The following is a 25,971-nucleotide window of genomic DNA, read 5'->3' as shown; positions in this document are numbered from 1 at the left end:
AAAACTGTTTTTATTTTATTTTATTTTTTTTAAACTAATGAAAGTCCCCCCCTCCTTACACTGCTGCTCAGCCATTACATCCGTCTCCTCTTCTGCTTCATCTTTAACCTCAACCTTAAGACCAATCAGGTTTTCGCCCTAAACAGACAAGAAAAAAAAAAAATAGCATGAACTTCGAATTACTTTATAGTCATTGTAACGGTCGCATCCCGCCACCTCCCCTTACCTGCTGACGGCCGCAGACCTGTCTCCTCCTGCCGACGTCTCCCACTCCGGAGACGGCAGCACATGCGGCCGCCCTGCCCTGCAGTGAACACTAGGGTTCCCGGTCTTAAGGGTCTGGCGCACGAACATGTAAAGAATTAATTATCCCAAGATCACCCTGAAAAATAAAAAAAAGGGCCCTGCCTTTCCACTCCTTGCCTATGCGTTGTTGTGTATTCACATGTTAGTCTTAGCAAATGGTCCCTTTGTTGTATCCTGTTCCCAGTGTTCCCGTGCCCTGCTACCTGTATCCCTTGCTGTATTTGCTCCTGTACCTCTTCTAGTGTTGGAGTCGTGTTGTGCCATCTGCCACGTCTGCTGTCATACACGTGTGGCGTTACATACCTTCAAGTTCCATCTAAGCCTCTATTACTGTCTGGACTATTACTGGTACTCTTGTGCTAGGACTTTGCATAGACTTTATAGACTGATTGGCCAGATGCTACCTGTGTCGAGGTGCCAGTACCTTGTAAGCTGCAGGCCCAAAGTAGACTGTAGCCTGCTAGAGCGAATGGTGGGGAACTTTCAGCTCCCTGCTCCGCCACAGTATCTAACTGTATCTGTGTTTGCGGATACACTTGAAAGTGGCGGGATTAGAGTTCCCTGCAACCAAAGAAAACTATATATATATATATATATATATATATATATATATACACACATACACACACACACATACAGTCCAAAACCAAATGAACACAGAACTCCATGGATCCAGAAAATCAGGCCATGTGCTCGTCACCAGGGGGTGAATCAATTCCCCTTATTTTTAGATAGGGAGAAACATAGAACGCAGTAACGGCACCAGGACTTCAAGGTAGATGAAAACAGGGTGGATTTATTCACCTCAAAACAGCGACGATTCAGTTCAACAGGAACCTTTCTCAAGCTATCACAAACTAACAATGGTGTCAGGTATAGATAGGAGGATCATACATCAACTAGCAATCAAACTATTGAATGTACAGTTCCCATTATATACATATAAATAGATATATTTCACAGCATATTTCAAACATTAGTTAAGAAGTGCATATCTTTATCTTTGAAAAGCCATCCATAGGCAATATATTATATATATAAGTGATATACATACATCATAAATAGTGAGAATAAGGGCAATTAGAGTGATTGGGAAGGAGGCAGAGGCCAATTATATCTTAATATAGATCAATAAACTTACAGTTAACGATCTATCTGTAATATCCACAGAGCCAGCGTGTAGTGTCCGCGCGCATCGACTGCGCATGCTCCAAGATGGCGTCCAAACCGGATATTCAATCCGGTGGAACGCATCGAGCAGAGCGGTCGCTACAACGCATGCGCAGAGACGGAACTTGCGTTCCAGTCCCATTGCGCAGGGGCCGGTATCGACGCAGATAAAAAATATATATAGATGGAATAGATATATAATTGCAAATGGACAAAGTCCAGAGGACTAAATGAGAACTGTAGTGCATCATCCAATAGATCTAATGGATCTGGCAGTACAGTACTCGTAACAGGAAAAACGAGACTGTCAGTGGTGATCAACATAAACTTTAGAACCACAGAGTTTCAAACCACTCAAATCCTATTGAAATATAATGTGACTACAGTCACCATTAGGGCAGATAGAGCAGCCATAGTTAATAGAAATATTATCATCCCAACCAGGGATGTCAAACATGAACTAACAAGGGAAAGAGAACCGCATATTCCACATATATTAGTCATGCGTTTGTTATTAATAAGGCGCTCAATTTTTGGAAGAATACAAGGTTCAAAATATGGAAGAAAATCTCCACTCTGGACTACAATTCAATATTACAAAAAAGTACAGACATTTAATACACTACATCGCTATGGTCGGAGCTGGATATTAAATTAGAGATATATAATTGTATATTTCAATTTCAGACTCAATGATCCCAATAGATAGGCCTCTGCTGCTTTCCAACATCCTTCACAGTGCTTGACAAAAAAGCGTGCATCTAAAAGTGTAAAAAAAGACAAACAAAAATGACCATACAATATTTGTAAATACAAACATAATACAATTAAATATAAAAATGTATATGTAAAAAGGAAGTCAAAATAGGACTTCAGGCTATATATACATAAGACACAAACTATACCAACGGGAAAGTAGACCGATCAGATTACAGGATTTTTATTTTTTTTAGTTAAACAGTTAGTGTATACATGATTAGACATTGTTCTATTTTTTTACATTTTTTAACAAGTCAGGAAATATTATAAATTAGATTCTAATTTATAAAATTTCCATGTGCTGGTCACTAGAGGGAGCAATTCCCAAAATTGCAGCATTGGCATGTGGTAAAGCAACCTCATTGCTTTATGCTGTAAAATTGGAGAAGACACACTCGCTCTAGTGTGCTCAATTAAGCCCCCTCCTTTACCCTGGCTAGTGCCAGGAGAAAGGAGGGGTTGAATGTTCAAACCTCCTACACTGTGTGCCGCTATTTTTTGAGCGAATGCACAGTGTAGTAGGCTTACATACAGTGGTAATCACACAGTAAAACACAAACATACACAAACATAACTTACCTGCTCCTGTCGGCGCCGCTCCATCCGCTCCCTTCGATCCCTCCGCTCCTAGTCCTTGCTTCTGAACACATGTCTGGAAGCCGCGACCGGAAGTAGTCATCTTACTGTCCGGCCGCGGCTTCCGGTCTACATGAAAATGGCACCGGATGTCGCTCGGCCGAAGACCTTCCATTTGGACTGTGTGGGAGCGGCGCATGCGCCGTTCCCACACAGACGGCGTACACCATAGTGAATGGAACGGCTCCCGTTCGCATTCTCTATGGGGATGTATGTGCCGTATTCCATCTCTGTATGTGTCGTTAATCGACACATACAGAGATGAAAAAAAAATGGCAGTCCCCATAGTGAAGTAAAAGTTAGAAGAAAAGAGAAAAATGTAAAACACAAATAAATACAATTTATTTTAATAACACACTAAAAGCAAATTTATATAAAACAATTTTTTTTTCGTGACACCTGTTCTTTAATGGTTTCAACTCTACAATTCTATTTACTATGTCTTACTCCACTGTTGCCATTGAGTTTTTGGACACTCGGATTTCAATTGCTGGTAAGCTAATCTCTGATCTGTTTTCTAAAAAAACTGACAGAAATAAACTCTTACATTATACCAGTGGACATCCTAGGACAATGTTGAAATCACTGCCCTATAGCCAATTGATCAGAGTCAAGAGGGTGGTAAGTCAGGAAAACAAACTATCCTCAAGACTTGATCAAATGTGCAAAAAATTTTCTGATCGGGGTAACCCAAATCACATTTTGGAGTTGAATAGACGGAAGGTTGATTCATTGGACAGGCAGGACCTCCTAGGCGGGAAGCGAATTAAAGAAAAGAAGGTTCGATTACCTTTTATTTCCACTCTCTCCTCACTAAGCTCACAAATTGGTGAAATCCTGAGGAAAGACTGGAAGGTTTTGAGCAGAGCCTTTCCAAAGATAATTGAATTTCAGGAGAGAACTATGATGGCCTATAGAAGAAGTAAAACCATTAAAAATAGTGTTTTGAAAGCTGATATCGGGTCTAATCGAAAGAGTCAAAATGTTTCTGGCACCCCCCAAAAATGGCTGTTACCCGTGTTTGGGATGTAATATCTGTGACAATATGATCAAGGGTGGCTCTTTCAACCATCCACAAACTGGTAGAGTAATAAACATCAAGGGCTTTTTTACATGTCAATCATCCTTTGTCATTTACCTTCTGAGCTGTCCCTGTGGTCTACACTATGTGGGTGACACTACAACAGAAGTGCGCCTCAGGATGAGAAATCACAAATCTAACAATCAAAACAAAGAGACAGGATTTACCAGTGTCAAGACACTTTGCTGAAAAAAACAAAAAGTTTTTCACAATTGAGATTCAGAATCATTGATTCGGTGCCTCAATTGAGACGCGGTGGTGATAGAGGTTTGGCTCTTAAAAGGAAAGAGCTAGAGTGGATATATAGGTTAGATACTATATCTCCAAAGGGGTTAAACATAGAATATCCCTGTGGCCCACATATTTAATGCAGTGGGGGGGTAACTTGCCCTGAAGCCTGGGGGATTTGATCGGTCCATGATCCCGTTGGTATAGTTTGTGTCTTATGTATATATAGTCTATTTTGACTTCCTTTTTACATATACATTTTTATATTTAAATTGTATTATGTTTGTATTTACAAATATTGTATGGTCATTTTTGTTTGTCTTTTTTTACACTTTTAGATGCACGCTTTTTTGTCAAGCACTGTGAAGGATGTTGGAAAGCAGCAGAGGCCTATCTATTGGGATCATTGAGTCTCAAATTGAAATATACAATTATATATCTCTAATTTAATATCCAGCTCCGACCATAGCGATGTAGTGTATTAAATGTCTGTACTTTTTTGTAATATTGAATTGTAGTCCAGAGTGGAGTTTTTCTTCCATATTTTGAACCTTGTATTCTTCCAAAAATTGAGCGCCTTATTAATAACAAACGCATGACTAATATATGTGGAATATGCGGTTCTCTTTCCCTTGTTAGTTCATGTTTGACATCCCTGGTTGGGATGATAATATTTCTATTAACTATGGCTGCTCTATCTGCCCTAATGGTGACTGTAGTCACATTATATTTCAATAGGATTTGAGTGGTTTGAAACTCTGTGGTTCTAAAGTTTATGTTGATCACCACTGACAGTCTCGTTCTTCCTGTTACGAGTACTGTACTGCCAGATCCATTAGATCTATTGGATGATGCACTACAGTTCTCATTTAATCCTCTGGACTTTGTCCATTTGCAATTATATATCTATATATTTTTTTTATCTGCGTCGATACCGGCCCCTGCGCAATGGGACTGGAACGCAAGTTCCGTCTCTGCGCATGCGCAGTAGCGACCACTCTGTTTGATGCGTTCCGCCGGATTGAATATCCGGTTTGGACGCCATCTTGGAGCATGCGCAGTCGATGCGCGCGGACACTACACGCTGGCTCTGTGGATATTACAGATAGATCGTTAACTGTACGTTTATTGATCTATATTAAGATATAATTGGCCTCTGCCTCCTTCCCAAATCACTCTAATTGCCCTCATTCTCACTATTTATGATGTATGTATATCACTTATATATATAATATATTGCCTATGGATGGCTTTTCAAAGATAAAGATATGCACTTCTTAACTAATGTTTGAAATATGCTGTGAAATATCTATTTATATGTATATAATGGGAACTGTACATTCAATAGTTTGATTGCTAGTTGATGTATGATCCTCCTATCTATACCTGACACCATTGTTAGTTTGTGATAGCTTGAGAAAGGTTCCTGTTGAACCGAAACGTCGCTGTTTGAGGTGAATAAATCCACCCTGTTTTGATCTACCTTGAAGTCCCGTTGCCGTTACTGCGTTCTATGTTTTTCCCTATATATATATATATATATATATATATATATATATATATACACACACACACACACACACACACACACACACACACACACACACACATATTTACTTGTTTTAGGTGATTAAACGTGTTTTTTTTATTGACTTTTATTAAAACATTTTTTTAGTTTTTATGTCTTCTCTATACACAGAAGCTGGATCATTTGCGATCAGCCAAATCTGTAAGCACACAGGATGACAATAATGAAGATCACATCTACGTTGATTATTCTGAGATTGTTTTTTCAGAACACATTGTACTTTATATTAGTGGTAAATTTTGCTCCATACATTCTGTGTTACAGTTAAGAAGGTTGAAAGAAAAAAACACAAATCCATCAAGTCCAATCTATAATCCCACCGTGTTGATCCAGATTAAGGCAAAAACCCCCCATGAGGTGGATGACAATTGTCTCATTAGGGGAAAAACTCCCTCCCGACTCCAAATCTGGAAATCACAATAAATCCCTGGATCGCCATCCAGCTACAGCACAGACTCCTCATAGTCCGTGCTGCCGGGTGGTCACAACTCTGCATTAGTCCTGCTCGTCTCCATGGCTCCCGTATCCAGAACGGCAACCTGCGTTGCACAATACAATGTGAACTCTAATTCAGAGTTATGAGAAGCCGGCAGCGAGGACTATGGGCAGTCCGTGCTGTATTTAGAAGCAAAAATGGAAATACAACTCATTTAGAAACACGATTATTGGCACATTCCAGTTCATTGGGGGACACAGACTGTAGGTATATGCTGTTGCCACTAGGAGGCTTGGATAAACCCTGCCCAGACACACAGCTATTTAGTCTGTCCGCAAGCATTAGGAGAAGCAGATATAAGGTAGGATAACTATGTCAAACACAAGAACGGAATCCCTCAAACTGACAAGCGTAAATGCCAAAAAAACCTTGAAAACAATTTGTTGCGAGCTGCGGACCCCGATGAACTGGACAAGAATAGATATTTTAAGGGGAGTACTCTAAAAATCCTGTTTTCTTGTTTGTTTAATTGAGGGACATAGACCATGAGACGTCCTAGAGCAGGACATGGTCAGTTATTTCACAGTTGCCTGCAATACCTTCCGACCCAGAGAAGCGTCTGCAGAGGCGAAGGCATGCACCTGGTAGAACTTGACCAAGGTATGCAGAGAAGACCACATGGCCGCCTTGCACAATTGAGGGGAAGAGGCCTAATGGCACACAGCCCAGGAAGCTCCAACCACTCTGGTAGAGTGGGCCGTGACCCATAAATAGGGAACCTTCCTCCGGATGCAATAAGCCTTGCGAAAAATCATTTGAATCCACCGAGCAATGGTGGCCTTAGAGGCCACAAAACCTTTCCTGGGACCCTCGGAGGATGAAGAGGTAATCCAATCGCCTTGTCTTGGTGAAGAGTCAGAAACTGAGAATGTCAAGAAAGCCGCCAACTCTGACAACAAGGAAAACCACCTTCCAGGACAGGAAACGAAGAGGAACTTCTCTCAAGGGTTCAAAAGTAGCCACCCAGCCAAAAGTAGATACCAGGCCATGTTGGCCACTTTTATTAAACCAAAAAAAGAGATCTTGATATCATGCAATTATTTTGTCAAAATACAATATCATTTTTATTTAAATACTTTACAATTTATTATACATCAATACAAAAATAACCCCCCTCCCAAGTATATACTATAGACATGTAAAAAATATAAAAGAAAACTAGGTGACCTCAAATATGATGTCATAAATCATGAATGGTATAGATTTCTCATGAAGTCAATTACACCTCATGTTGGCCACTTTGTCTTGTGATGGTTTATTTTATATGTGGCCTCACAGGCCCAACCACTGTTACTGTTTTACTAAAAATGAAAACAACTGTTCAATAAAAATCTATTGAAACTAATTAGCACCTCCTCTGACGTAGGATGAGAGGCAGAACCATTACCAACTGAATCCGAATCGAAATCAGATAATTCACAGTCAGACAAAACCTCACCAGGATGAGAGGAGGCACCAGACCGGACAACAGGACCAGAAACACCTTGCCCACATGGGGAGGTGAAGCAAAAGAGGACGGAGAAAATGAAGGCAAGTGAGAAGCTCTGGTCCGCTTGTGGGGTAGGCCACGAGAAGAAGACATGGATGGGGAGTCCATAAGATACAGGCAGAACAAGATTCCGGTGGCCGGGCAGACATGCCACCCAGAATGGACTAAGTAATGTTCGCCAGGTTATCAACCGTCCGGAAAAGGGAGTAAGCACATTCCAGATCCACACTCATCATATTAGGGGTGAACAACACTAGGAGTGGCAGAGGCGTTGCGGCCACAGGCATTTGGTTAGGAGGCCAGGCATGCATCACATAAGGAAGTAGACGGACCACATGGAAATTTATTATTGCACTTAGAGCAGGCATATGAAATAACAAAGGTTGTCTGGTGTGAGGGTTCCCCTTTAGGGTCAGACATGGTAGTAGAGAGGGTTACTTAACTTCACACTGAAGCAGTGAGAACGGAGAAACAGAAAAAAAAAAATACTCATACTGCGTAGCAAGTAGTACTCCCATTCAGGGAGTAATAGCTGCATCACTTAGCGCTGCTAGAGAAGTGTAGGAACTGAAAACTAGCACAGAAAGAAAAGAGTATGTTCCCTTAGGAAACTAACTCAGAGACTGTGGGCAAGTGCACCTGTAGGGGAGTAGAAGAAGCAAAGGCTGATCCTACCCGCTTACAAAATGTCAGAAGTCCTCCTGAGTCAAGAAGCAGTAGCTCTATTCTGGAGGTCCTGTGTCCCCAGCAGTATCTATCCAAATGGAGGAGAGCAGAGGGGAACGCTGAAGCCCCGCACACAGGGGGAACCATGATTGGCCCTTGGCGGTCATGTGAATAGACCGGCCAATAAGGAGAAACACGATTCCGCATGAGGAGATAGGGAAAGAAGCGCTCTAGAGCACTACTGGTGCATACCATAGAGAAGGTTCTGCCCCCGCCTGTGCAGTGAAGTGCAAATTGGTGCCGCCGGCGTAATGGTGTGGTCATGCAGTAAAAAGTAGCACTGTCGCCACAAAATTGTCAGGGAGCGTAGAGAGGGCTAAGGGAAACAGGCTGGTCTGGTCTTCATAGGCAGGTTGGACAGCTGTGCATTTACATATGATACTGTACGCCAGAGGCGTAGCTCGGTTCTCCAGCACCCGGGGCAAAAATTCAGTTTGGCGTCCCCCCAACCTCTTTCCCGACAACTCCTTCCCCTCGCCATGTTTGTTTTCTCTACCAATCAATGACGTGTCATTTTTTACACATTTTTTTTATGTAACTCGAGCATAAAAACATTTGTACATTTTACAAGCAATATAGTTCTATACACAACACCAGAACCAAGCTCAGTACATAAATACAGCCCCAGAACCAAGCTCAATACATATATACAGCACCAGCACAAATACAGCTGAATTTAGTGCAACCCCTGCCGTATAGGTTCGCACTAATTTGTTTCCAGCTCCCAGCATGGCCCGAATAATGGTAAGGATATGCTGGGAGATGCCGTTTCACAAAAAATAAATCATATCCTAATCATACCACCATCATCTCGCTGCAGAATATACAGTGACTACAGTGCTGATTAGAGGCAGAATGAACATTTACATTAAGTGACTCACCGGTGACGTCTCAGATTCTAGTTCTTTTTCTCCATCCGGTCCAGATCTCTATGATGACTTCTCCCGGTCACAGCCCATTTCTGCAATTTGCCGCTCAGATGTCTTCAGCTTCTCACTTTTCCAAAATTTCTACACCTATAAACAAAGATAAAGTTCTCATTATACCACACACTATGCCCCTAAATATAATAGCGCAATACACTGTGTCCCCCACACACACCGTGCCCCCTGTAGATAGTGCCTGCCATAGAGCCCCCATATAGCCCACCCTGTATATAGTGTCCCACAAATAGCTCCCCCTATAGTGCTCCACAGATAGCCCACTCCTGTATAGTCCCCCTGTAGATATAGCTCACCTCTGTATATAGTGCTCCACATATGGTCCACCCCTGTATATAGTGCTCCACATATAGTCCACCCCTGTATATAGTGCTCCACTGATGGCCCACCCCTGTATATAGCCGCCCTGTAGATATAGCCCACCCCTGTATATAGTGCTCCATAGATAGCACACATGTATATAGTGCTCCACAGATAGCCCACCCATGTATATAGCCCCCCTGTAGATATAGCCCACCACTGTATATAGTGCTCCATAGATAGCCCACACCTGTATATAGTGCTCCACATATAATCCACCCCTGTATATAGTGCTCCACATATAGTCCACCCCTGTATATAGCCCCCTGTAGATATAGCCCATCCCTGTATATAGTGCGTAGATAAAACCACACACTTTTTTATTACAATAAAATAAACTATTTAAACTCACCTTAATCCCGTCCGGCAGCAATGGAGACCTGCTCTCTTCTGTGCAGGTCTCCTGGGGTTGAACGAAGAGTCTATGAAAGGCGCTGATTGGCTGGGCAGAATGACTTTCCCTGTCATTCAGTGCCTTTTAATGACGCACTCGTAGAAAGGCGATGAATGGCGGAGCACGGAACGTACCCGAACATTCATTGCTTCTAATTGTACCCGTGTCCTATAGACGCTGGTACAATTATAGTGCAGGAGGGGGTGGCGCTGGCGCCCCCCTCTAAGTTGCGCCCGGGAAACATACCCCGCTTGCCCCCCTAGCTATGCCCCTGCTGTACGCCCACCGAATGGGAACACAGGGTGACCCTGTGCCCCTAGTTCTTCATAACAAACGCAATAACATAAAATAAAATGACAATTCTTGGTATCAGCAAAGTGTCTGCCTCCGATGACACAAAGCTAAGACTGAACAGCTCAGTGTCTGTGGGCGGGGTATATACTGTAGGAGGAGTCACTTTTTTATTTCATAGTGTCAAGCCACCTAGTGGCAACAGCATATACCCACGGTCTGTGTCCCCCAATGTAACCAAGAGAATTACATTTTTCAAAATTTGAATTTCTCTTCTTGCTACACAGATATGGCTACCACACAAAATAGCTACTAATTAAAATTTACCATATATCTACTTTATGTTGCCATAATTTTTCAAACATCTTTTTATTTATTTTTTTAGGACGTTAGGAGGTTTATAAGTTTCAGCATTTTTTCAATAAAAAAAAATTTAAAAATGCATTTTTTATGGATCAATTCAGTTCTGAAGAGGCTTTGAGGATCTGTATATTAGAAACCCCCACAAATTACAGCGTTTTAAAACTGCACCAAAATATTCAGAACAGCATTTAGGAAGTTTGTTGACCCTTTAGTTATTTCACAGGAATTGTTTTTTGCAGATATTCAATTATAATCCATTTTTCCTGTAACACAGCAAGTGTCACCAGAGAAACGCAACGCAATATTTATTCCTCCGATTCCACATTTTATAGAAATATCCCACATGTGGCCCTAGTGTTCTACTTACGGAGACTTGGGCCCCAGAAACTAAGGAGTACCTTGTGGATTCTGGGGTCTCCTTTTCATTAGGGTGTTTTCTAGGCACCACTAGGCAGCCTAGTTTGGGCCTTAACCCCTTAAGGACGCAGCCTAGTTTTGGCCTTAAAGGAACAGTGTCATCACAAATATTTTATTTATATGTTAAAGATGTTAGTGCCTTAATATAAACGTTTATTTTCATTTGTGTGTTTGTGTTTTACTGTTTCTTTTTTTCACACTTTTTCTTCCCTATGGGGGCTGCCATTTTTTGTTCCATTTCTGTGTGTGTCGATTAACGACACACACAGACATGGAATACGGCAGCCACAGTCCCATAGGGACTGCGAACGGCTCCCGTCCCATTGACTGCCGTGTACGGCGTCTGTGTGGGAACTGCGCATGCGCCGCTCCCACACAGTCCTATTCGAAATTGGCGCCGTCCGGCGCCATTTTCCTGTGGACCGGAAGTCGCGGCCGGACAGTGATATTACTACTTCCGGTCGCGGCTTCCGGACAAGTGCACATGGGACAGCGGCAGCAAAGGGAGCGGACGGGCCGCGGCGGCAGGAGCAGGTAAGCGATTTCAATGTATGTTAGTGTTTGTGTGTGTTTACTACTGCATGTAAACCTACTACACTGTGAGTTACCTCAAAAAATGGCGACACACAGTGTAGCAGGTTAAACCTTTCAAACCCCTCGTTTATCCCGGCACTAGCCAGGATAAAGGAGGGGGGGATGCTGAGCGCTCACTAGAGCGATAGCTTTTAACCCAATGTTGCAATGCTGCAATTTTGGGAACTAGCTCCAAACAGCTCCATCTAGTGACCAAAAATGGGTAGTATTATAAATTTTGAAAAATTTGAAAAAATTTATAATATTTCCTGACTCGCGAAAAAAATAAAAAAAATTTGAACTATGTTTAATCACCCACACACTAAATGTTTAAATTTAAAAAAAAAAACATGTTTTTGGGGCGACACCATGCCTTTAAGGCTCAGAGCCCATTTTTCAAATCTGACATATTTCACTTTATGTGGTAATAACGTCGGAATGCTTAAACCTACCCAAGCGATTCTGAGATTGTTTTCTCGTGACACATTGGGCTTCATGTTCGTGGTAAAATTTGGTCGATATATTCAGTGTTTATTGGTGAAAAATTGCAAAATTGAGAGAAAATTTTGAAAAAATTGCATTTTTCAGAATTTAAATGCATCTGCTTGTAAAACAGACGGTTATACCACCCAAAATAGTTACTAGTTCACATTTCCGATATGTCTACTTTAGATTAGCATCGTTTTTTGAACATTCTTTTATTTTTCTTGGACGTTACAAGGCTTAGAACATAAACAGCAATTTCTCATATTTTTAAGAAAATTTCAAAAGCCTTTTTTTAAGGTACCTCTTGAGTTCTGAAGTCGCTTTGTGGGGCCTATGTATTAGAAACCCTGATAAAACACCCCATTTTAAAAACTAGACCCCTCAAAGTATTCAAAACAGCAGTTAGAAAGTTTTTTAACCCTTCAGGCATTTCACAGGAATTAAAGCAAAGTGGAGGTGAAATTTGCAAATTTCATTTTTCTTGCTGAATTTCAATTTTATTCATTTTTTTTCTGTAACACAGAAGGTTTTACCAGAGAAACACTACTAAATATGTATTTTCCAGATTCTGCAGTTTTTAGAAATGTCCCACATGTGGCCCTACTGCGCTCGTGGACTAAAAGACAAGCCCTAGAAGCAAAGAAGCACCTAGTGCATTTTGAGTCCTCTTTTTTATTAGAATATATTTTAGGCAGCATGCCAGGTTTGAAGAGGTGTTGAGGTGCCAAAACACTAGGAATCCCCCAATAGTGACCCCATTTTGTAAACTACACCCCTCAAGGAATTCATTTAGGGTTGTTGTTACCATTTTGACCGCACATTTTTTTCACAGCACGTATTTGAATTGGGCTCTGAAATGAAAAAAATGTCATTTTTTTCCAATAAAATGTCATTTGTGATCAAAATTTCTTATTTTCACAGGGAACAAAATAGCCCATTTTGTTGCCCAATTTGTCCTTAGTGTGGCAGTACCCCATTTGTGGTGATAAACTGCCGTTTGGGCCCATGGGAGGGCTCAGAAGGAAAGGAGCGCTATATGTTTGTTGGAGTCCAGATTTTGTTGGATTGGTTTTCGGGTGCCATGTCGCATTTGCAGAGCCTCAGAGGTATCAAAGCAAATGGGAACCCACCAAAAGTGACCCCATTTTGGAAACTACACCCCTCAAGGAATTCATTTATGGTTGTTGTTAGCATTTTGACCGCACAGTTTTTTCACAGCACCTATTTGAATTGGGCTGTGACATTAAAAAAATGTAATTTTTTCCAATAAGATGTAATTTTTTACCAAAATTTCTTATTTTCACAGGGAACAAAATACTCAATTTTGTTGCCCAATTTCTCCTGAGTGCATCAATACCCCATTTGTGGCAATAAACTGCCGTTTGGGCCCATGGGAGGCCTCAGAATGGAAGGAGCGCTGTGTGTTGTTTGGAGTACAGATTTTGCTGGTTTGGTTTTCGTGTGCCATGTCGCATTTGCAGAGCCCCAGAGGTATCAAAGCAATGGAAACCCACCAGAAGTGACCCCATTTTGGAAACTACACCCCTCAAGGAATTCATTTATGGGTAATGTGACCATTTAGACTCCATAGTTTCTTCACAGAACTTATTTGAATTGGGCTGGGAATTTAAAAAATATATATTTTTTCCAATAATATGTCATTTTAGCTCAAAAATTCTTATTTTCACAAGAAATAAAATACTCAATTTTGTTGCCCAATTTGTCCTGAGTGCAGCAATACCCCATTTGTGGTGATAAACTGCCGTTTGGGACCATGGGAGGGCTCAGAACGAAAGGACCACCATTTGGCCTACTCTGGATTTTCTAGTGCGAAGTCATGTATGCAGAAGCCAGTACAGTTGAAACCCGCAAGAAGTGACCCCGTTTTAAAAACTACACCCTTAAGGCATTCATCTAGAGGTGTAGTGACAATTTTGACTGGAGACCTACACCCCATAAACTGTAATGTGGGTTCTCCCGGGTATGGCAATACCCTACATGTGGCTGTTATCAGCTGCCTGGACACACAGCAGGGCCCAGAGGGGAAAGACGAGGGGGGATAAGCTGTGCGGAGTGCATCAGGGTAAGTAAAATTGGGGTAAATTATAAACCAAGGGATGTATGATAAATTTTAAAACACTTTCATACAGAGCTCTGGTTATTCGGGACACGTGTCACATTGATATATTGTGTCCTCCCTTATCCCCCTCTTATAGCAGACTTTGCACCTCTTTTGACTTTTTCCCTTCTTGCCAGTTTGGGGAACTTCCCCTGGAAAGTGTTGCCCTGGTACGATGCGTGTGGGCTCGCTTCCAGAAGTACTGGGTGCCCCCCCTTCTTGGTCCCTAAAGATTAGGTTCTTGATAATCACCTCTTGAAATTCCAGGAAAGTTCCCGTCTGGCCTGTACATCGACGTAGCACATACACATTGTACAAAGCCATCTGTATGATGTGCCCTGCCAGCTTCTTATACCACACCGCATGGCGCTGTAGGGCTTCAGGGCTTGATCTTACAAGTCCATCCCTCCCATGTACCTATTGTAGTCCAGGATGCAGTCTGGTTTGGGGGTGGCCTTTCCTTCATATATCCTAAACCTGTAGGTATACCCTGATGCACTCTCACAGCTTATACATCTTCACGCCATACCTTGCCCTCTTACCCGGCAGGTACTCGCGGAATTGAACCCTCCCTTTAAAATGTACCAGGGACTCATCAATAGAAATACACTTCTCGGGGGTGTATGCTTGGGAAAACCGGGCACTGGAACGGTCTAATAGGGGTCTCCGTTTATACAAACGGTCAAAACTGGGGTCATCTCGGGGTGGACACAGCTCATTATCAGTGTAATGTAAGAAGCGAAGTATTGCCTCATTTATATATTTTTTTAGGTTCCAGTTAAGTTCTGAAGTTGCTTTGAGGGGCCCATATATTAGAAACCCCTATCAAATACCCCATTTTAGAAACTAGACCCCTCAAAGTATTCACAACAGCATGTAGAAAGTTTATGAACCCTTTAGGTGTTTCACAAAAATTTAGAGCAAAGTAGAGGTGAAATTTACATTTTTTTTTTTGTCAGAAAATCCTCTTTATACCATTTTTTTTATAACACAAAAGGATTTATCAGAGAAACGCAACTTAATACGTATTGCCCAGATTCTGCAGTTTAGAGAAATATCCCACATGTGGCCCTTGGGCGGTAATGGACTGAAGCACCGGCCTCCGAAGCAAAGGAGAACCTGGTGGATTTTGAGGCCTCTTTTTTATTAGGCACCATGTCCGGTTTGAAGAGGTCTTGTGGTGCCAAAACATTGGGAACCCCCCAAAAGTGACCCCAATTTGGAAACTAGACCCCTTGAGGAATCCATTGTAGTTTTCTTGGGGTGCATGCGGCTTTTTGATCAGTTTTTATTCTATTTTTAGGTGGCTGGTGACTAAAAAACAGCAATTCTACTATTGTTTTTTTTTTCGTTTTTTTTTACAGCGTTCACCGTGCGCTATAAATGACATATTCACTTTATTCTGCGTGGCGATACGATTACGGTGATACCAGATGTTTATAGTTTTTTTTTTATGTCTTATGGCGTTTGCACAATAAAATACGTTTTGTAAACAATCATTCACTTTTTGTGTTCCCTTATTCTAAGAGCCATAACGTTTTTATTTTTCAATCAATAAAGCCGTGCGAGGACTTAATTTTTGCGTAACGAACTGTAGTTTCAATCAGTACCATTTTTAGGTACATGTGACTTTTTGATCTCTTTTTATTCCATTTTTTGGGAGGTGAAGTGACCAAACAATTGTGATTGTGGTTCGGTTTATTATTATTTTATTTTACGGCGTTCACCGTGCGGGATAAATAATGAAATAATTTTGTAGATCAGGCCGTTACGGACGCGGCGATACCAATTATGTATAGTTTATTTGTTTGTTTATATATTTTTATTAATAATAAAGGACTGATAAGGGAAAAGGGGGGATTTTTACTTTTATTACTTTTAAATCTTTTATTTTCTTATTTTTATACATCTTTTTTTTAACTTTTTTTTCACTTTATTACTTTGTCCCACTAGGGGACATGAGGGCAGGAGGCTCTGATCGCTATTCTAATACACTGCACTACATGCGTAGTGCAGTGTATTAGAACTGTCAGCTACTCACTGACAGCAAGCATAGTGGGTCCTGACGTTGTCAGGACCCACTAGGCTTCCGTCTATGGCATAGCCGGACGCCATTGTTTGGTGTCCGGTTGCCATAGTCACCATCGCCGGCCGCTATCGCGTAGCAGGCCGGCGATGGCAGCTTAACCCCTAAAAAGCCGCGATCTCTATAGAACGCGGCTTTTAAGGGGTTAATCAGCGGGGACACAGCGATCGGTCCCCGATGTAGGAGCTGTGACAGCTGCTGAACAAGACAGCAGCGTCACAGCTCCTGTATGTGTCGGGAGGACGGCCGAAACGGCCGTTACTCCCGAGACGTACTATTACGGCATGGAGCGCGAACGATACAGCTGCCATGATGTAATAGTACGTCAAGGAGCGGGAAGGGGTTAAGGCTCAGAGCTCATTTTTCAAATCTGACGAATTTCACTTTATGTGGTAATAACGTCGGAATGCTTAAACCTATCCAAGCAATTCTGAGATTGTTTTCTCGTGACACATTGGACTTTATGTTCGTGGTGAAATTTTGACGATATATTCAGTGTTTATTGGTGAAAAATTGCAAAATTTTGAGAAAATTTATAAAAAAATTGTATTTTTCAGAATTTAAATGCATCTGTTTGTAAAACAGATGGTTAAACTACCCAAAATAGTTACTAGTTCACATTTCTCATATGTCTACTTTAGATTGGCATCGTTTTTTGAACATTCTTTTATTTTTCTTGGACGTTACAAGGCTAAGCACATAAACAGCAATTTCTCATATTTTGAAGAAAATTTCAGAAGCCTTTTTCTTAAGGTACCTGTTCGGTTCTGAAGTGGCTTTGAGGGGCCTATGTATTAGAAACCCCCATAAAACACCCCATTTTGAAAACTAGACCCCTCAAAGTATTGAAAACAGCATTTAGATTTTTTTTTAACCCTTTAGGAATTTCACAGGAATTAAAGCATAATGGAGGTGAAATTTGCAAATTTCCTTTTTCTTGCTGAATTTCAATTTTATTCAATTTTTTTTTCCTGTAACACAGAAGGTTTTACCAGAGAAACACTACTATATATGTATTGTCCAGATTCTGCAGTTTTTAGAAATGTCCCACATGTGGCCCTACTGCGCTCATGGACTAAAACACAAGCCCCAGAAGCAAAGAAGGACCTAGTACATTTTGAGGCCTCTTTTTTATTAGAATATATTTTAGGCAGTATGCCAGGTTTGAAGAGGTGTTGAGGTGCCAAAACAGTAGGAATCCCCCAAAAGTGACCCCATTTTGGAAACTACACCCCTCAAGGAATTCATGTATGGTTGTTGTTACAATTTTGACGCCACAATTTTTTCACAGCACGTATTTGAATTGGGCTGTGAAATTTAAAAAATAAAAAAACTTTTTCCAATAAGATGTCATTTTTGATACAATTTCTTATTTTCACAAGAAATAAAATACCCCATTTTGTTGCCCAATTTGTCCTGAGTGCGGCAACACCCCATTTGTGGTGATAAACTGCCGTTTGGGCCCATGGAAGGGCTCAGAAGGAAAGGAGCGCTGTGTGTTTATTGGAGTCCAGATTTTGCTGGATTGGTTTTCGGGTGCCATGTCGCATTTGCAGAGCCCCAGAGGGTACAAAGCAATGGAAACCCACCAGAAGTGACCCCATTTTGGAAACTACACCCCTCAAGAAATTGATTTATGGTTGTTGTTACCATTTTGACCGCACCGTTTTTTCACAGCACGTATTTGGATTGGGCTGTGAAATTAAAAAAAATGACATTTTTTCCAATAAGATGTCATTTTTGATCAAAATTTCTTATTTTCACAGGGAACAAAACACCAAATTTTGTTGTCCAATTTATCCTGAGTGCGGCAATACCCCATTTGTGGTGATAAACTGCCGTTTGGGCCCATGGGAGGGCTCAGAAGGAAAGGACCACCATTAGGCCTACTGGATATTTCTGGTGCTAAGTCATGTATGCAGAAGCCCCTGAGGTACCAGTACAGTTGAAACCCCAGAGAAGTGACCCCATGTAGTTTAAAAACTACACCCCTTAACACATTCATCTAGAGGTGTAGTGAGCTTTTTGACCCCACAGGTATTGTGTAAAAGGTAATGCGCAGCAGATGGTGCAGCGTGAGATTTGCAAATATATATATATATATATATATATATATATATATATATATATATATATGTCATGTCAGTCTCCGATATATTGTGCCCAGCATGCGCCACCGGAGATATACACCCCATAAACTGTAATGTAGGTTCTCCTGGGTACGGCAATACCCTACATGTGGCTGTTATCGGCTGCCTGGGCACACAGCAGGGCTCAGAAGGGAAAGATGAGGGGGATAAGCTGTGCGGAGTGCGTCAGCGTATATTAAAAATCTAAGGGATCTATGATAAATTTTAAAACACTTTCATATAGAGCCCTGGTTTTTCGGGACACGTGTCACATTGATATATTGTGTCCTCCCTTATCCCCCTCTTATAGCAGACTTTGCACCTCTTCTGACTTTTTCCCTTCTTGCCAGTTTGGGGAACTTCTTCTGGAAAGTGTTGCCCTGGTACGATGCGTGTGGCCTCGCTTCCAGAAGGACTGGGTGCCCCCCCCTCTTCTTGGTCCCTAAGGATTAGGTTCTTGATAATGATGTGCACGGCCAGCTTCTTATACCACACCGCATGGCGCTGTAGGGCTTCAGGACTTGATCTGACAAGTCCACCCCTCCCATGTACCTATTGTAGTCCAGGATGCAGTCTGGTTTGGGGGTCTCTGTACTGGTGCCTCGTACAGGTACATGGGTACTGGTGTGGCATCTCTCTTCTCTTGTACTTGACACACAATATGTTGCTGCTGGATTGTGCCCTGCTCTCACCTCTTCTGAGTGTTTGCCCAAGCAGAATCTTAGGGAGACCTCTCAGATTTCTTCTAGCAGTGCCGCATGCCACAGTAACTCTGGAAGCGTGGCACTTGGAGTGGGACGCTGGTATAAAAATTATCCAGGTAGAGGTGGTAACCCTGGTCCAGCAGTGGGTGCACCAAATCCCACACAATTTTTGCATTAACTCCCAGTAAGGGGGGGCATTCTGGGGGCTGAATACAGCTGTCCTTCCCTTCATATATCCTAAATCTGTAGGTATACCCTGATGCACTCTCACACAGCTTATACATCTTCACCTCATACCTTGCCCTCTTACCCGGAAGGTACTGGTGGAATTGAACCCTGCCTTTAAAATCTACCAAGGACTCATCAATAGAAATACACTTCTCGGGGGTGAATGCTGGGAAAACCGGACACTGACACGGTCTAATAGGGGTCTCCGTTTATACAAACTGTCAAAACTGGGGCCATATCAGGGTGGGCACGGCTCATTATCAATATAATGTAAGAAGCGAAGTATTGCCTAATTTATTTATTTTTTTAGGTTCCAGTTCAGTTCTGAAGTTGCTTTGAGGGGCCCATATATTAGAAACCCCTATCAAACACCCCATTTTAGAAACTAGACCCCTCAAAGTATTCACAACAGCATTTAGAAAGTTTATGAACTCTTTAGGTGTTTCACAGGAATTTAGAGCAAAGTAGAGGTGAAATTTACATATTTATTTTTGTCAGAAAATCCTTTTTATACCATTTTTTTTCTATAACACAAAAGGTTTTATCAGAGAAACGCAACTTAATACTTATTGCCCAGATTCTGCAGTTTTGAGAAATATCCCACATGTGGCCCTCGGGCGGTAATGGACTGAAGCACCGGCCTCCGAAGCAAAGGAGCACCTAGTGGATTTTGAGCCCTCCTTTTTATTAGGCACCATGTCCGGTTTGAAGAGGTCTTGTGGTGCCAAAACATTGGGAACCCCCCAAAAGTGACCCCAATTTGGAAACTAGACTCCTTGAGGAATCCATTGTAGTTTTCTTGGGGTGCATGCGGCTTTTTGATCAGTTTTTATTCTATTTTTAGGTGGCGTGGTGACTAAAAAACAGCAATTCTACTATTGTTTTTTTATTCTATTTTTTTTTACAGCGTTCACCGTGCGCTATAAATGACATATTCACTTTATTCTGCGGGGCGATACGATTACGGCGATACCAGATGTTTATAGTTTTTTTTTTATGTCTTATGGCGTTTGCACAATAAAATAAGTTTTGTAAACAATCATTCACTTTTTGTGTTACCTTATTCTAAGAGCCAGAACTTTTTTATTTTTCAATCAATAAAGCCGTGCGAGGACTTATTTTTTGCGTAACGAACTGTAGTTTCGATCAGGACCATTTTTTGGTACATGCGACTTTTTGATCTTTTTTTATTCCATTTTTTGGGAGGTGAAGTGACCAAACAATTGTGATTGTGGTTCGGTTTATTATTATTTTTTTTACGGCGTTCACCGTGCGGGATAAATAACTAAATCATTTTGTAGTTCAGGCCGTTACGGACGCGGCGATACCAATTATGTATAGTTTATTTGTTTATATATTTTTATTAATAATAAAGGACTGATAAGGGAAAAAGGGGGATTTTTACTTTTATCACTTTTAAAACTTTTATTTTTACACATCTTTTTTTAAATTTTTTTAAAATGTATTACTTTGTCCCACTAGGGGACATGAGGGCAGGAGGCCCTGATCGCTATTCTAATACACTGCACTACATGCGTAGTGCAGTGTATTAGAGCTGTCAGCTACTCACTGACAGCAAGCATAGTGGGTCCTGACTTTGTCAGGACCCACTAGGTTTCCGTCGATGGCATAGCCGGACGCCATTGTTAGGTGTCCGGTTGCCATAGTCACCATCGCCGGCCGATATCGTGTAGCAGGCCGGCGATGGTAGCTTAACCCCTAAAAAGCTGCGCACGCTATTGAACGCGGCTTTTAATGGGTTAATCAGCGGGGACACAGCGATCGGTTCCCGCTGTAGGAGCTGCGGCAGCTGCTGTACGAGACAGCAACTGTCACAGCTCCTATACGTGTCGGGAAGACGGCCGAAATGGCCGTTACTCCCGTGACGTACTATTCCGTCATGGAGTGCGAACGGACGTCACTGAGCGTTAAGGGGTTAGAGGGGCTTTCCAGAGCTTAAGATGGATGACCTATCCTCAGGATAGGCCACCAATAGCTGATCGGGGGGGTGGGAATAGGAAATAAAACAAGAAATTCCACCGTTGTTCTATGCGTTATAAATTTACGCCATTTTTTTTAATGTTTTACGACTTTTTCAGCATAAAATCCCTTTTGAACTAAAATTATTTGTTTTTGCATCGTCGCTTTCCAAGAGTCAGAACTTTTTTATTTTTCCATCAATGTAGTGATACGAGGGCTTGTTATTTGCAGGACGAGACGTAGTTTTCACTGGTACTTTTTTGGGGTACATGGGACTTATTGATTAACTTTTATTATTACTTTTTGGGGGGGGGGGCAATGAAAAAAAATAGCAATTCCGCCTTTTTGTTTTTTTTAGAGCATTCACCCTGCGGTTTAAATTACATGTTAACTTTATTGTGTGGACCATTACAGTCGCAGCGATCGCATATTTCTGTACTTTTTTTTCTTTTTTACACTTCTACTAAATAAAAACACTTTTTAATGGACAAAAAATGTTCTTTTACAGTAATCTTTAGTCATAATTTTTATTTCACAGTAATTACTTATTTTTTCAGTCCACTAGGGGACTTCACTGTGCGATCTTCTGATCGCAGATATAATGCTTTGGTATACTTCGTATACCAGAGCATTTCTACATCTGACACGGCCTATTAGACATATAGCCAGGGCAGGTCCTTTGTTAGGCCCCCGGCTGCCATGGTACCTCATCGTGGGCCCGCAATCGCATTTGCGGACTGCCCATGGGGGACAGAGGGAGCTCCCTCCCTCTGTAAACCACAATTGATGCAGTCGCTATTGACTTCAGCATTTAAGGGGTTAAATGGCCGTGATTGACGGAAACTTAGAGGAGGAGCACCCACTCCAGCCAGCATGGGACACCCGTGGAGAACTGCCATGAAAAGGCATTTTGGTGGTCACAAAGGGGTTAAACTTGAAATATTTTTTCTTTCTTTTTTTCGTCTTACTAGGGAACTTGAAGATTCAACGTTGTGATCACTGGTATAATACTTATGTGTTGTAGGGTAGTACACCGTCAGCTTTACACTAACAGACTGACTATTAGACTCCCCCTCTGGTAGGGCCTAACAGGCTTCCGTAGATGGCAGACCTGGAGGACATTGTTAGACCTCCAGTTGCCATAGCAAAGCCGAACAGAAACTAAGCGGCTGAGCACTTCGTTTTAGTGGTTGGTGGGGGTCTCAGTGCTCGGACCCCACCAATCAAGACTTCTGACATGTTACGATGACATGTCAGAAGTCTGTTGAACGTTTAGTTAGACTTTAAGAATTTTTTAGTCTATTGTTTAACTTATGTTCTGGGGTCAGACGACTTTTATAAATAGTTTGTTTCAAGCTGCCATCGACAGCTCTATAGAATGCCGGACAGCAGGCACTGGACATAAGAGAATAGGGGGAGGGGAACCCCATTATGTAATACAGCAGTGTGTAGTGAGCATGCTCCCAGCTCGCTCCCTGTACTGAGAGGAGGGGGAGGCAGCCCCTCACTCCCTGGACCACACGTCTATCACACACCACAGTATGGAGATGTGTATTACCAAGCTGCGGATGTGTATACCCCACATGATGACACAGAAGAGGGTCCCTGACAATAGTCTCATCATGTGGGGAATACACCCCCCCGGCACAGCAATACCTCTGTATACTGCAGTGTAAAGATGTGCACTCCATGCAGTTATGGGGGAACTGGGGACGATAATAACTGAGGTGAACTGCGGCTGTCAGGACATGTTGGGAGTTGTAGTTTTTTACAGCAGGAGCGACACAGGTTGGAAAACATTGCCCCAGGACATAAAGGCGATGTAAGTGCAGAATTAAGTGTCTAACAGGAGAACGTCTCATCCATGTGCAGAAGAGAAGACCCCAGTATTAGATCTCACACTGAACCTGCAGAACATCTTTCCACATGATTGTCATGTCCGCTGTTCACACATGGTAGAACTTTACACTCCTAATGTAGGAGCGATTATAAGAGCGGCGCAGATCAGTCACTGGTTATATAAGACTATGTTCACACACAAGTTACTGTCCATCTCAGCTGAATGTACCTGCTGCAGAAACTACAAGATTCAGATATATGGAAACTTCTACAACAAATCTGTGACCATCCCCTAGTGCAGCACTGCAGCAAAGCGAGGAACGTGCGATCAGAGATCAGGAATCACATGTCTGTATATACCAAACATGACAACATTAACACTTCAACAACAAAAATAATATATAAAATTATATATCTATATCTCACCTTGTGATGTGCGCGGCCGGTAGTTCTCCATCATGACCTCCTCGTACAGATCCTTGTGTCCTTCTAGATACTCCCACTCCTCCATGGAGAAATAGACAGTGACATCCTGACACCTTATAGGAACCTGACACACACAATGATACAGTCATCACCCAGACACCTCCAGTGCTGTTACTGTAGAATTTCCCAGCATTCCCAGCAGTGTCACCTCTCCAGTCAGCAGCTCCGTCATCTTGTAGATCAGTTCTAAGATCTTCTTCTCAGGTATCCGGGAGTGAGGGGGAGGCTCTGTGATGGGGCTCTGACTACTGCTCCATCCTCCTGACTCATGGATGATGGGAGTCGTACAGTCACCCGATGCCTTCTTCACTATTGTGTACTCCTGTGTATGGAGAGAGACACTTCGAGAACTGAACACAGTATTCCCCCCTCAGTAGAAAGAGGGAGATTGTGACCCCGCTGTATAGAGCTCTAGTGACCCCACATCTGTAACACTGGAGACCTCACCCACAAAAAGACATTGAGAAAATACAACGAGGCCAAAACTAAAAAGGAAATAATATTGGGGGGACTAGATGGACCATGTGCTCTCCTCCTAACGTCATCTTCTATGTTTCTATATAGATGTCATCCTGATCCTCCTGGTTCCTTGTCATTCTAATTGCTCTACAACATTACTATTGCTGCATCGGTGACATGACACATAACTGACCATATTGGTGGCTGATCTTCAGCTTTTCTGCTGGTGGCTTCTTGACGTCACTTGGAAGGTCTGGACGCTGTTATACAGGACACTGGATTCTTCCTATCATGTATTGTCCCTTCCCTATGTGTGGCTTGTTCTATAATGTAGAAAAGTTTACCTCTCCGCTCAACAGGTAGATGATCTCCAAGGTGAAGTCTAATATTCTTCTGCTCATCTCATTCCTGTCCTTGTCCATCCTTGGTGGGTCATTCAGGAGAAGGAACGTTGTGGAGGAGAAGATGAGAAAACTGGAGGAACTGGAGGATCTAGAACTGCAGACGTCTTTATGAAGAAAGGAGAAGATGGAAATCATACAGGGGACAACATCATGTGTGACATACAGAACCTCACTTATTAATCATTGAGAGAAACATCTTCTCAGAGCCGTCACCACATGGAATAAAGGGGTATTCCCAACACGGACATTTCTCCCCAGGATATGCCAGAAATGTCTGATAGATGCGGCTCCACCTCTGGATGACTTGTTAGGCGGTTTCTGTAACTCCTATAGAAGTGAATGGAGAGACACAATCTGCTCAGGTCCTCCTGCTATATAATATGCTGCCAACAGATCAGACTGGTGGTCAATGTGACAGACGCCCTTTATGAATAAGACACCCCTAATATAAGTTTTTGCAGATATTAGAAGTTACCCCAGAGATCCTGGATCTTCAGAGACATCTACAATTCTTATTTATTACAATATTCCCCTATTCCTTGCAGATTGTTTTACCGGATAGTAACTTTGGTCACATCTGAATGACATAGAAAAACAACCCGAGCACTCGGTGGTAAAGATGAACGTAGAGATAAACGTGGAGTTCTCTAAATGCTTTTATTTCTAGAGTATAAATTGATTATTGTGAAACGGGCGATTCTTTTAGGATGTTTCGGCCTATCCCAGGCCTCTGTCACAATGGCTTTAGAGATATAAAGAATAGATATATATCAGTATTACATACATATAATGGATAGTGGCTCATGTTGGCATAGGTATGATACAGAGGTATGACACAGAAACGGCAATGTAACATAGAGTAAGACGCGTAACAAGAAAGCATCGATGACCATTAAATGACACCTGGAAAGTGGGGATCCATCTGCTCTCAGTATTAGGGAGCATGTTCTATATTAATAACATATTTTTGCATGGCTATAACTTATTTTTGTAACTTTGATCTTGTAGCTTGACACAGTCTTGACATATTATTAATCTGACTTATTCATGTAATATGCTTCTATATACACAGTGTGAACCTTCAGTATAAATACTATGTTGACTTTAATCATAATCTCGTTCTTCTGTATAACAGACACAATTTACTTCTGGCCTCTATTTAAATGGCCATAAATAGTGACGACACCCGCTCCCTAATACTGAGAGCAGATAGATCCCCACTTTCCACATGCC

At 41.8% G+C, this 25,971-nt stretch overlaps 1 protein-coding gene across 3 annotated transcripts in view; it reads right to left on the bottom strand.

Moving 5' to 3' along the window:
- Positions 1–1,102: 1,102 nt before the first annotated feature.
- The window catches only part of LOC142664176 (gastrula zinc finger protein XlCGF66.1-like), a 32,718-nt gene continuing 7,849 nt past the window's right edge, over positions 1,103–25,971 (bottom strand). The window contains exons 2-6 of one of the 3 annotated variants that reach the window (XM_075843204.1): positions 24,985–25,065; positions 24,679–24,842; positions 24,024–24,197; positions 23,816–23,939; positions 1,103–2,237 (exon numbers count right to left, since the gene is read on the bottom strand). In XM_075843204.1, the coding sequence (XP_075699319.1) occupies positions 2,131–2,237; positions 23,816–23,939; positions 24,024–24,197; positions 24,679–24,756 (483 nt within the window). In that variant the 5' untranslated portion in view covers positions 24,757–24,842; positions 24,985–25,065 and the 3' untranslated portion in view covers positions 1,103–2,130. Of the gene's footprint in view, positions 2,238–3,524; positions 3,783–23,815; positions 23,940–24,023; positions 24,198–24,678; positions 24,843–24,984; positions 25,066–25,971 lie in introns of those variants that run through there. The other 2 variants (XM_075843222.1, XM_075843213.1) reach the window with 2 other exon arrangements.

Source organism: Rhinoderma darwinii, chromosome 1 (genome assembly GCF_050947455.1).
Source record: "Rhinoderma darwinii isolate aRhiDar2 chromosome 1, aRhiDar2.hap1, whole genome shotgun sequence".
In the NCBI taxonomy this organism is placed as follows: Eukaryota; Metazoa; Chordata; class Amphibia; order Anura; family Rhinodermatidae; genus Rhinoderma; species Rhinoderma darwinii.
The sequence above is the reverse complement of the archived record's forward strand: the minus strand, read 5'-3'. Positions and strand labels throughout refer to the sequence as shown.